The 12,080-nt window shown below is 38.6% G+C and overlaps 1 protein-coding gene across 1 annotated transcript in view; it reads right to left on the bottom strand.

Annotated features, from left to right (window-relative positions):
- Positions 1-12,080, bottom strand: part of TOX (thymocyte selection associated high mobility group box) — a gene marked incomplete at its 5' end in the record, with an annotated part of 221,129 nt that overhangs the window by 86,091 nt on the left and 122,958 nt on the right. The window contains one exon of the mRNA XM_082014844.1: positions 5,849-6,091. Within this exon, the coding sequence (XP_081870970.1) occupies positions 5,849-6,091 (243 nt within the window). The remainder of the gene's footprint in view (positions 1-5,848; positions 6,092-12,080) is intronic.

Genomic DNA, 12,080 nt, shown 5'->3' with positions numbered 1-12,080 from the left:
TTGGCTGCGTATCCCTATGGTTAGGCTGTTTGACAAAACACACACTAACTATTGTAACCTTTTGTCACACAAGGCTTATTTCAGTTAGAAACTCCAGCTTGTAAAATATGGCATTTAAAAAAAAAAAAAAAAAAAGACAAAGAAATATATCCTGCAAGAATACGAAGTTGCTTAATAAGAGAAAAAAATAAATACTTTAACACAAGATGTTCCATGACCTTAGCTTTATGATTTGGTGGTTCTGATGGCAATAACTCACTGCAATAAAATTTGGGGTAGCAGCAGGTCTGTGTAGTAGAACAGTAAATTTTGATGTAAACTGAAGACCAGAGCCTGGTAATGAGACACAAATGTGAAGTATTCACCAGAGACTGAAAGGATCTTCTACCACTGGCATGCAATACAAACTAGAAAAAAGTATCCAAGCATGATTCAAATCTCAACACTTAGGCTAGAAAGGGCAAATCTTTTAGTTTTTTATGAAAGTTATTCATCTTGTTCATCAGAAGTAAAAATCTTCTCTTTAACTCAGTAGTTTGCACTAACACTTAAAGGTGCCAAAAAAATTCAACCGTATAGGTCAGGCGCAAGATGAGTCATGAATACTGAATTTAACCAAATATGTATGAAACTGTTAAAAAAATTCCCTTAAATACAACCCAGCTACAACAACAACAATCTCCTGTATTGGATTTATCAGCAACTGTACCATGAATAAGAAATACTAGCTTCATTCTACCTGAGATTAAAAAAAAAAAAAAAAGTAGCTGTCCACTTTCTTCCCTGTTATACAAGACCACATTTTGTTTAAGATACTACTCTCTGATGGGCTGCATATCTAAAAAATACAATTCATGAAAAATTATAACGTAATCATTTGGGCTTTGATGAATTGGGGCATACTGTTAAATAATTATTCATTGCTTTTATTCTTCTGTCAAAATGTGCACAAAAAAAAGCTTTTTATTGCTTTTTTTTATATAAGGATGTGGGCCTTTGTGACATGCATTTTATTTTAAACTAATGCTTCTATTATTCCACATTTGAATAATTATAGCTGACATCATCTACTCTTCGGTGTCCTAGAAGATCTTTAGCTCCAGTCCACTGTTAAATATTTTATGCACTACATGAAATAAAATACCTCAAGATTTGGAAAATATTTATTTTAAAAACAGCAATGAAATTGTCTGTAATCACATTTTCTGCTCTGCTTTGAAAGCAGCATTATTCAATATGCCAGTGGTCTTTTCCATAAGAGCAACATATTAGAAATTCATGCTGCTCTAATATATCTGAATTCATCGATGTACTGTACTCCCTATAGACCTAAAGAAACATTTTTGCTTCAGTTTCATATGTCCTGCACATTACCTACTGATGTGGTGGTTGTCAAAACAGTTGTACAGTAGCCTTTGAATTCAAAGTGTGCTTTGAGTGTATACTAAAAGTGACAATAAACCTAAGTATACATATTATGTTGGCTTTTGTTACCAGCACAAGTAGAACATTTGGGACATAAATCCCCTTATTTTATTGTCTTTTAATATCTTTTCTACATTAAACTTCAAACCCAGGAATTTGAAGCATTTCAAGGAACTAAAATCTCTTTTATTTCTTTCTTGTAAATTTTCTATAATATAACATCATAAGCCACATTTTCAAAAAGATCAGCACAAGATTATATAAATGAAAGCATTCCAAAAATAGGGTCCTTTTCCTCTATGTAAAAACAGCATTGTGATTTTAAACCCTGGTTTCCTGGGGAAAAAGGCAAACATCTATAGGATATACTAAAGAAGCTGAAATGTCTCTAATTTTGTTGATAAAATGACCACATAGTAAATCTTATTTTATAGAACACTTCCAAAAGCATTTTTACATATAAACACACATTCTCATAGGGATGGTATATACATGCATTTGTTTGCAAACATTAGAAGGGTGTATCTTGCAGTCCTTGGAATATTTCAGGAAAATTCATTCAAACAGAGAAGTGCTGGCAGGTCAAGCCCCAACCAGAACTGAACCAAATCTACACAGGGCTACTTTCAACTGTGGTAAATCAGGAAGGGATCCCTATTCCATTACATAAAAACAAACATGCCTACAGGACCATGAGTACATCTTCATTAAACAACTCTGTCTAATTGGATCCACTTAAGAAGCAGGAATAGAAGTCATATCTATTTTGAATTAGGACTTTAGAGAGCTCCCACATGTGGCCGACCATGCTGGGGCTGTACTGTGTGTTCATACCACCATGTATCACATTCTGCATAAATTCTGTAGACTTCTGAACCCCCAATATCCAGATATAATGATAATCTAATGAAATCTGTATGTGACAGCATGGTATAAATTAGTGTGCATGTGTATGTGTGTGCCAAGCAGAAAACAAAACAACAATACACAAAACAAAACAACAATACACAAACATAGAAACTAATACATGAACTGACAGCAGAATAATGAGAAAGAGAAATTTTAGTGATTTTTTTTTTTAAAGTACTGGAGCTTCAATAGTAAGTCAAATCAATCAAAAAACTTCAAAGGAGGCTAATTCCAAATTTAAGTATCAGACACAGTAAATGGCAATGGGAAATTTTCATCTCCCAGCATTGTAAAATTTTTCAGAAAGAATTCCCACAGTGTAAAAAGTCTGTAAGAAGCTGATCCCTAATAAGAATTCATTGAGCTGGTAGTGGGCTCTTATTGTGTGTGTTTAAGCACTTCCACAGAGGAGAATTCTTACAGAGCTTGGGGCAAATCCTGCAATCCTTAATCAAAGGGATTTCATCTGCAGCTTGGAGGGAGTGCTGCACAGTATGAAACCAGGACTTCTATTGGGGGGAGCTTTGAAGGCGTTTTAGAAAGGGTACATCCTCAATTTTCAATCTGTCCAAAACCACAGAAATCCTCATCTGGAAACATCTGGTAGTGAAGATGAAAAAAAAAAAAGCTATATGCATCGTACAAACTATTTGCCTACTTTGTTTCTGAGCTGACTGTGTTTCCTTTCTCTTGTTTGACTAGTATTAATTAATGCTTTGTCTATAAAAACAGCAACTGAAAACCACTCACTAGTTCTAACACAGACAAAAAGGAAGATATCATTGCCAAAATACCAACATGGGTTAAAAACTGGCTGAAAGAAAGTATGTTGAAAGTAAAAAAAATACACCAAATTCAATCAGAGGCACTGCAGCTGAATTTGTCCCAATATAAGTAAAATTTGCTGAAGATGTGAAATGAATTAGGGATAGAGAACAGCCAACAGATTCATTTCTAAGAATAATTTTCTAAAAATACTCATTAGTGCCCTGAAAAATGAAGCGAGATACATGGTTTCCAAATACACTAAGCAGTAGTTGATATACCAGAAATTATACAGCAGCAAGGGTTTAGATTGGAGAAACTTATACATTATTTTCGATATGAGGCAATAGAAAAGTGATTTAGGCAAGTGCTTGTTAAATGGATCAGAGTTTGATGAGATAGTAAAAAGGAAACTTAGAGATGAGTAATAGCAAGAGAAAAGAGTCATATTGAAGAAAAAATATAAAAGGTTCTGGATTATAAAGAGCTTCAAAGCTAAGTAAAGAATGCTAACTCTACAAATCCTCTGTCTGTCTTCATCTAGAGAAAGCCAAAAGGACAATGGGGCCATTCTATTCACTGAAGAAGTCACTGAATTCAGCGAAGAATTAACTGAAATGATCTCCCTCAAGTTAATTTCTCTCAAGTTATCGAATTCAAATCAGAGGAACTATATTGCCAAACAGCGTTTGAACTGTACAGAATCATGGGGTTAACATCCTACTAGTTGTACTAACATGAGATGTAGCTTAATCCCCTTGACAGACAAGCCAGCTTGAGTTAAAACTATTGCTAGTTAAGAGGCCCTTTCATGTGCAAAGGGCATGCGAGTTGGGGATAACAGTTGACTTAGCCCATGATGCTTCAAGGATCATGCTTCATTTATTGAATGAATCCTCAGAAATGACTGTTAAAATTTGGTGCATATTTTCTTGAGGTCTGATTTTTAATTTTTTCTGATCTTCATGAAGTCCCAATAGCAAAATTGCCTAGTTATATTATTCAGCTTTTTTGTATTTGCCCCCAGTGCAATAATTCACTGTGATGATCTACAAACTCTCAAGGCCCTTTGTTCAGAGCCTGTTGCAAGGGATTAATGTGGAACATCAGAGCTTAAACGAATGCATAGTTCTGAGCCATAGCCATGGCTCAAAAGAGGTCAATTCCATGAAATACTGCTTGTCTTGACTGGAGTGCCAAGCATTTCTCTTACTTTTTCAAGTCCTTTCATAGCCCTGATTCTCAGAACCCCACACAAGATTTAGCTCATTCTCTTTAATGCACACCATCAGCTTTGTAGAAATGCAAGCAAAATTCAAAACATTTCCATGAAGTATATTTATATTTCTCTATTAAAATCTGCCTCTCCCCCACTTCTTCCATTATTGAACATAACCCTGGGGTCAGATTCTGACCTCAAACACAAAGCGTGCAACATCCTAGTAAATCAATAACAACTAAGCAGCACACAAGAAGCCAAGACTAGCCCCCCTGCAGTACAGCTTGTTGGACATCCTCAGAGGGAATGTAGAGCTCCTCAAAGTCAAGGCAGCTTTATTTTAATTAAGTTGCAATGAAGCCCTGTGCCAAGGAAGATTTTTGTTGTAAACTAACTGTTTTCTGGCCACTACGGCCCCTGGCTCTGGGGCTGTTACTCTGAGGGGCTGATGGGGAGCTGAGTCTAGATCTCTCAGCCCCCAAACTTCCATACGCTGCTTCAGCTTCCAGGCTCCGAGAACTGATTTGGTTTTTTAGGAGCTAGCAAGCTGGAAGCCTAAACTCCCTCAGTCCCTAAGCACAGAGCCTCCCAGCTGGGACATGGGGCCCTAAGCCTCTGATTCTTCAGTGAGAAGCCCAGACCCTTAGATGTCTAGGAATAGCAGATCCTTAACCTTGGCTGTCTGGATCTGCAGTTCCTGGACAGCCCATCTAGCAGAGTGCCTAAAGTCCAGTGAGCACCACACGATGCCAGGTCCCATCCTCCCCCATGGGATTTTTGATTCTTTGGCTTAGAATTGTACATCAACGTGAAATAATCTTGTCTGGAGCTGCTATGCAAGAAGTATACTAATTATTTGTAGAGCCCACTTGAAAATGTAACATGTAAAGTAGCTCTGCAGTTGTTGCAAGCAATTTAACATTCAAAGAAGTGATTTATAATATCAGGCTTCCCAAGATTACGACCATAATGACTATCTGACAGACTTTATAAGCAAATCGTCCAGTCATTTCAATTGGATTCTGGCTGGCTAAGGACTGGGAACTGTAAAAAGGCTATAAGATTTGGCCTAGAATCAGAAATAACATTTGCTGTTTTCCAAATGTGCGGTAAACAAGAAAGGAGATATTAAATTTTTGTACATCTCTCAGCACATGCAAATGAGAATGGAAAGAGCCTCGTCAGACAAACACAGAACAACAGCCATCTGGATCCAAACCGTGCTCCAGTGGAAGTCAGAGCCTTGAGCCTCCTTTTGGCCTTATTTACATCCATGTAAAGTGGGAGTAATTCTACTAAAGGAAGTGGGTAACATCCTGGCTTTACAGAACTCAGCAGTAAAACCCCCAGTGCCTCTGTTGGGGCAAGGATTTGACATAGGGAGTGCGATGTAAAACCCAGAGTCAGGCCAGCTCACTCCATGACTTGAGTGGTGCAGGAGTTGGCCCCTAAGAGTATTTCAAACAGGTCTGTATTTCCACGATTTTGCAATTTAAAGCAGAACAGAAGGGAAAGACTAAAAATTCTTACCACAGAGAGGGAATTGGAAAGCAGTGTCCCGTCTTGGCCAAGCATGTTGGATACTGTAATTTCAGGTAGATCCATGTTTTGTGGGTGGAATGGAAGGAGGCCATTGTGGTTCATGGGATGACACAGAGAGTGGTACCCAGACTCTATTTCATTCAAGTGCACCAGGGAGTGGTCAGGCAATGACGGAGGAGTTATAGGAGGTATGTTAAAATCTTCATTTTCAAGACTTGGGCCAGGAAAAGACTGGGGAAAAAAACACAAATGGAAAATGCTATGAAAACCATATGAATACTGGTCAAGCATAATAATAAAAGTCTCACAAAACAAACAAGAAGAGCCCAACTCACCTACTTCTAAGCGGGAGCTTCAATTTAACAAAGAGAATATTTTAAACACCCATATATTATAACAGCGGAGTTTCACCATTACGTATGGAAGAAAAATTGCCTCTAAGGCATAAGAATCTCTGATACTTTCACAGCTTCCATTAGAAAGAGATTTTTTTTAAAGAAGCTGAATTCAAACAGATTTCAAGGGTCCTGTTAAAATTTTCCAAGAGTGTTCATCTAGCTGAATACCTTTTTCATGGGAATTGTGGAAAAGGGAATGCAATTTATAAAATTAACATTGGCTCAAAATGATTCATAAGACTACCTGCTACTCAGATCAAGAATTACATAGTGAAGAAGAAAGATATTGCTTTTAGGCTTACAGAGGAACCATGCATTTGTTCTGCTACAAAGAAAAACAAACAAATAAAGAAATAATACATACTTGGTATGAATACAGTTTGTGTTTATAAAAATACATTTATGGAGTCTCAAAAACACTGATTCTTCCTTTCTTAATGTAGAAACTCAATGATACATACATTTTGTCAGTCATCTAAATGAGTTACTCTACAAAGCGACTGTTTAGTCTTTTGTTGTCCATTGCCATTAAGTCATCCAACTCAATCTGATCCAAGGAAAAGCTACAGGCAAAGTCAGAGTAATGCACCAGGGTGGATAATTGCTATTATTTATCTACATTCTTTGTACAGCAAGTAGGATCATTTGGGGGATATGGGTGGGTATGCTTATATTTCTTAATGCAAAAGGTAAGCAGAGTTTAATACATGATCCAAATCAAGAGTTAAAGGGATCAGTTGCAGTGGTTCAGCCTGAAAGCCTGCTCTACTTTTCTGAGAATAGCCACAGTTCTCATCTCCTTTGCAAGAGATCAGTCTTTGCACATCCTACACCCAGTCATGAGGTTTATAGCACAGAAACTACTTCCACCCTTCCTGGCCCTCTGCAGCAATGCAGCCCTGCTCTGAGTGCTGCTTTTGTTAATTCTGGAAATGCAAGGATTTAAATACATTCTGATCCTGCAAAGTATCTTCAAGAAAGAAAAATGAGGGCACAATTTCAAAGACCAGCTCTTAGAAGAAAATGTTTTCCCCAACACAAGTTTGCAAATGGAGGACAGTACAGTGTATGAATTCATGCAGAAGGACAAGGGAAGAATCAATGCCCAATAAAAAACAAAGGGGTTTTTCATTAGTCATCATAGTAATACTGTCCTCCTAATGCCTGAGGTTGCTGTCCTCTGTACGAGCATGTATATAAAAACTTAAATCAGACCAATAACAGTTACATGTTTTCAATGAGCTGCTGAAAGCAGAACCTACTCTAGTGCACAATGCCATGGTTTTGGTTGATTTGCTTGTTTCCCTGCAAGGTTTACACCTCTGTTATCAAACGTCTTAGCATGAAATAGAACAGGAAGGCTCAACTGCAAAAGCCAAAGTAAAATCCCAAAGAATGAAAGCAACAGAAGAGAGAGAGGAAAAGGTTTGGCAGTGGTATCTTCATCCTCATGTGTGAAGACTTTGATTCTGCCCATGCTTTCCAGCTGTGTTCTCACCTCTGGCACAGGGGTTTGCTCTTCCCTTGCCCTCTCATTAATGGGAAGTTGGTGTGAGACTACTGCCATTTGCAAGTCATATTTGCCCCATGATGCAGCCATCAGTGGAAACATATCCAAGGGAGGAAATACAGTAAAAATGGACACTAACTAAATGGGGACGAGACTTACACATGGCAAAGAGAACACATCATGTTATTAAACCACAATGTATAAACTGTGCAAAACCACATAAAACTATTACGGACACTGTATACACTAACTAATGCTAATGACTATTATACTAAATTGATGATGAAAGGAAAAGTGTCTGAAATGAGCTTAAGGTCGAATATCACAATAACAAAGCAGTGAGGAACAGAAATGAAGGAAGGAACAACACCCATAATGCTCTTTGGGACTAGCACTCTCCCACACAAGCAAACTTAGACTTGGTTACTGTAATCCTAGTGATCTTAGATCCATGTAATCTACAGCTATCAGGAGGGATTCATAAGCTGTGGAAAGAGGACATTTTGTGTTCCACACTGTTGTGGTGGTTTTGGCTGGGATAGAGTTATTTTTCTTCATAGTAGCTAATATAAGGCTGTGTTTTGGATTTCTGCTGGAAACAGTGTTGATATAATATAGACATGTTTTTGTTATTGCTGAGCAGTGCTTACACAGAGTCAAGGCCTTTTCTCCTTCTCACACCACCCCACCAGCAAGAAGGCTGGGGGTGCACAGGAAGTCGGGAGGGGACACAGCTGGGACAGCTGATCCCAACTGGCCAAAGTGATATTCCATACCATATGATGTCATGCTCAGCATATAAAGCTGGGGGAAGAAGAAGGAAGGGGGGGGGGGCATTTGGAGTGATGGCGTTTATCTTCTCAAGTGACCATTACATGTGATGGAGCCCTGCCTTCCTGGAGATGGCTGAACATCTGCCTGCCGATGGAAAGTAGTGAATGTCCTCCTTGTTTTGCTTTGCTTGCATGCGTGGCTTTTATTAAACTGTCTTTACCTTGTGTCTAACCCATGAATTTTCTCACTTTTACGCTTCTGATTCTCTCCCCCATCCCATCCCACCGGGGGGTGAGTGAGCAAGCGGCTGCGTGGTGCTCGGTTGCCGGCTCAGGTTAAACCATGACAACTGTCTTTTCTACTGTCCCAAAAGACTGATGGTGTCAAAAGAGTTTTCTCTCCCATGATTTTGCAGGTATAAAGAAGTGTTAACTCAACATCTGTTTTCTCTTTCTCTCTCACTATCCTACAGTGAAAACACCTTGTGCTGCATCTTTGCTAAACCAAGATGTCTCAACATCTTCTAGAGGAGGAAGAGAGATCTACCCTCTAACTTTGCTTAAAAAGACAAAGACAAGAGTGCACAGTATTGTTTCAACACTTCTTTAACAAGAAGAAGGGACTTCAACTTACATTTCCTACTAATAGCAAATATTCCTAAATGAAGTATTATCATAGAAACAGAATCATAGAATAGTTTGGATTGCAAGGGACCTTTAAAGGTCATCTAGTCCAACCTCCCTGCAATAAGCAGGGACATCTTCAACTAGATCAGGTTGCTCAGAGCCCTGTGCAAAGTGACCTTGAGTATTTTCAGCAATGGGGCATCTACCACTTCTCAGGGCAACCTGTGCCAGTGTTTCACCACCCTCATTGTCAAAAATTTCTTCCTTCTATCTAGTCCAAATCTACCTTCTTTTAGTTTAAAACCATTACCCCTTGTCCTATTGCAACAGACCCTGCTAAAATTTTTGCCCCCATCTTTCTTATAAGCCCTGTTTAAGTACTGAAAGGCTGCAATAAGGTCTCCCTGGAGCCTTCTCTTCTCCAGGCTGGGTGTGGAGAAGGCATGGGTATATTAACAGGCTGGGTGTGCCTACACCATTAATATTGGAGGCATTTGGCAAATCTGCTTATTTGTACACCCTTTTTACATGCCATATATGGACAGTCCAGGTTTTACTTTGGTTAGACTTTGATTTGCTCTGTTTCAAATGTGTCTTTAATTAGTAACACTTCAAAAATGGTGGAAGCAATTGAACTGCCATTAGGACATTAGCTTCACTTATTAAAAAGGGAGTAAAAGACTAGTGGCATAAAACTCCATAACCCAAGTTGTGTCATGTGTAACTAATAATAATGTTGTATATATTATATATTATATGGGCTAAGCATTTTAAATAAATGGTTGTTCTCTGATTATTTTAAAAAAAAAGTCACACCATGGTTATTGCTTGTGAACCAGTTAGTGTGTATTTGATCCCACATCACCTACTACATCACTGTCCACTACACTTAAATAAGCTTCTTGAAGTAGCAGGACTAGTGTACCAAAAGCAGTAATAACACACCAAAACAATGTATAATTCAAGCACTATTATTTCATATAATTTTTTTTCTTTTTTTTTTTTAGGACAGAAACTATTTTACTACTTCAGTAAAGCTAGGCAGAATCCAAGCCACAAGCTAATGATATGGACAGATATTTGAAAGCATCTGCAGAGCACCCTATTCACCTGACATTTTCAGCCAATTTGGTATTTCCATACTTAGTATATGTGTATATTAACACACACAGACATAACTTTTTCATGGAAGTTACTTCAACAGTGACATGACAGTACTCCAGTTTCTCTCCAGGAGCATGGTTCAGGTGCTTGTAATGACTTGGCACACTGGCACAGCAGAAACCAGAAGTCCTATGTACATATGCAGCAAACCCAACACATCCCAGAAACAAGACTGTTCCAGCTGCGCATGGAGGGAAGACGTGAGGAACAGGACATACGCTTAACCTGCCAATAGCAGTTACAAGCTTCAAACACCGACTCCTATTTTACTGCCACCTCCCTCCTTGCCATTGGGAAAGCCTTCCTGAGGAACCATCTGGAGTTCACCTGATGCACTGATCCAGTGCTGGCAATGGGCTCTACTGGAACATTGTATTGTTACCTTCTTTCCCAAAAAGACATTTAGGGAACTCCAGCACAAGGCCAGGCCCAAAGTTTTCCCTGCAAGCAAGAACACCCACTCCCAGGCCAGTCATCATCCTGCCCCGACTCCTAGGCTTTGTTAAGAGCATCTCTTCTTCCAACCCAAGCCATTTATCTGGAATTTCTAATGGAAGCAGTTATCTACCATCAAAAACATTAGGGAAGGCTACACTCCCTGTATCCAATTACAATTCATAAGTACAGCTCATAGGTATTAATAATAAATGGTGGCCTGTAGCTTCAGCTCTGTTAGGTTTTTCTTGGGGGTGGGGAGAAAGGTTAAGGTCTTTCACCCCTCCTCCAAGGTTTTTTTCCTTCATAGTTGGCTTTGTATCAACAGGACTTTCTATTCGGAAAGACAGGGAATAGCTCCTTTTCATTCTACTGGTCAGAGAAATACTAGCAAGCTTGCCTTTTCACTTTTGAATCAAAAAAGAGTAGCAGTAAATGCTTTATTTACTTTACCACAGAGCTGCTAGGAACTTTGCCAGTGGTTTCGCTTTCATCTCATGACTGTGGGAGTGGATGAGGTGTTTAGCAGCTCTTCAGTTTAGGAGAACTTCCTGGACCTTTATTACATTCCAGAGAGAAAGGCCTCTGCAAAGTAACACCATTAAACCCACTTGCATAGCACCAAACAGATACAGGCTTTAATTTTACTTTATTATAAAGAGGATTTTCATTACACCTGCATTTATTATAAACAGATTTCAGTATATTTCAGACGGGAGCTCCACAATGGGAACTTTAGAACTGAGCATCCTTAAATTTGGGCTATTTACAGACAAGAAGCTATGAAAAAGCTTTTTGAATCAAGGATGTCTTCCCTAATCTAAAGGACAATATTCTATGTTTCTGGTTAAATATTTGTGACATTTCTACCTCAAATGATGGATGCTTCATAAAGCAAATGATCTTTGAGATGCCCACTCTGAGATCAAAAGACCTCATTATCTATGCCACCTTAGCCTATAATTTTATGAGAAAAGCTTGCCAGAATAAAATGATACGAACACTTAACCCTGATTCACTGTCCAGCCCAAGTCCAAGCTTTTGTTCCTGAACAATGACCTCATAGGTCTCCTTCAATTTATCTTTTATGCCACTTAGCCTGGTGAAATCCAGCAACAAGCTATGGAAGGGGAGCAAAATTGAAGGGGGGATGGATATGTCAAAGGTCAGTTCTTTACTTTAGCAACACAAAACTCAAATTAGGGCTAAGCATCCTGCTGTGCTAGTAACACACACACACACACAAATCTAGAATTTATTTTTGAGGAACTCAGATACTCATTGTTATCAGAAAAATATGGGAAATGCTCGCA

This window comes from Phaethon aethereus, assembly GCF_964289735.1.
Source record: "Phaethon aethereus genome assembly, chromosome: 2".
Classification (NCBI taxonomy): Eukaryota; Metazoa; Chordata; class Aves; order Phaethontiformes; family Phaethontidae; genus Phaethon; species Phaethon aethereus.
This window is presented reverse-complemented; position numbering and strand designations above follow the sequence as displayed.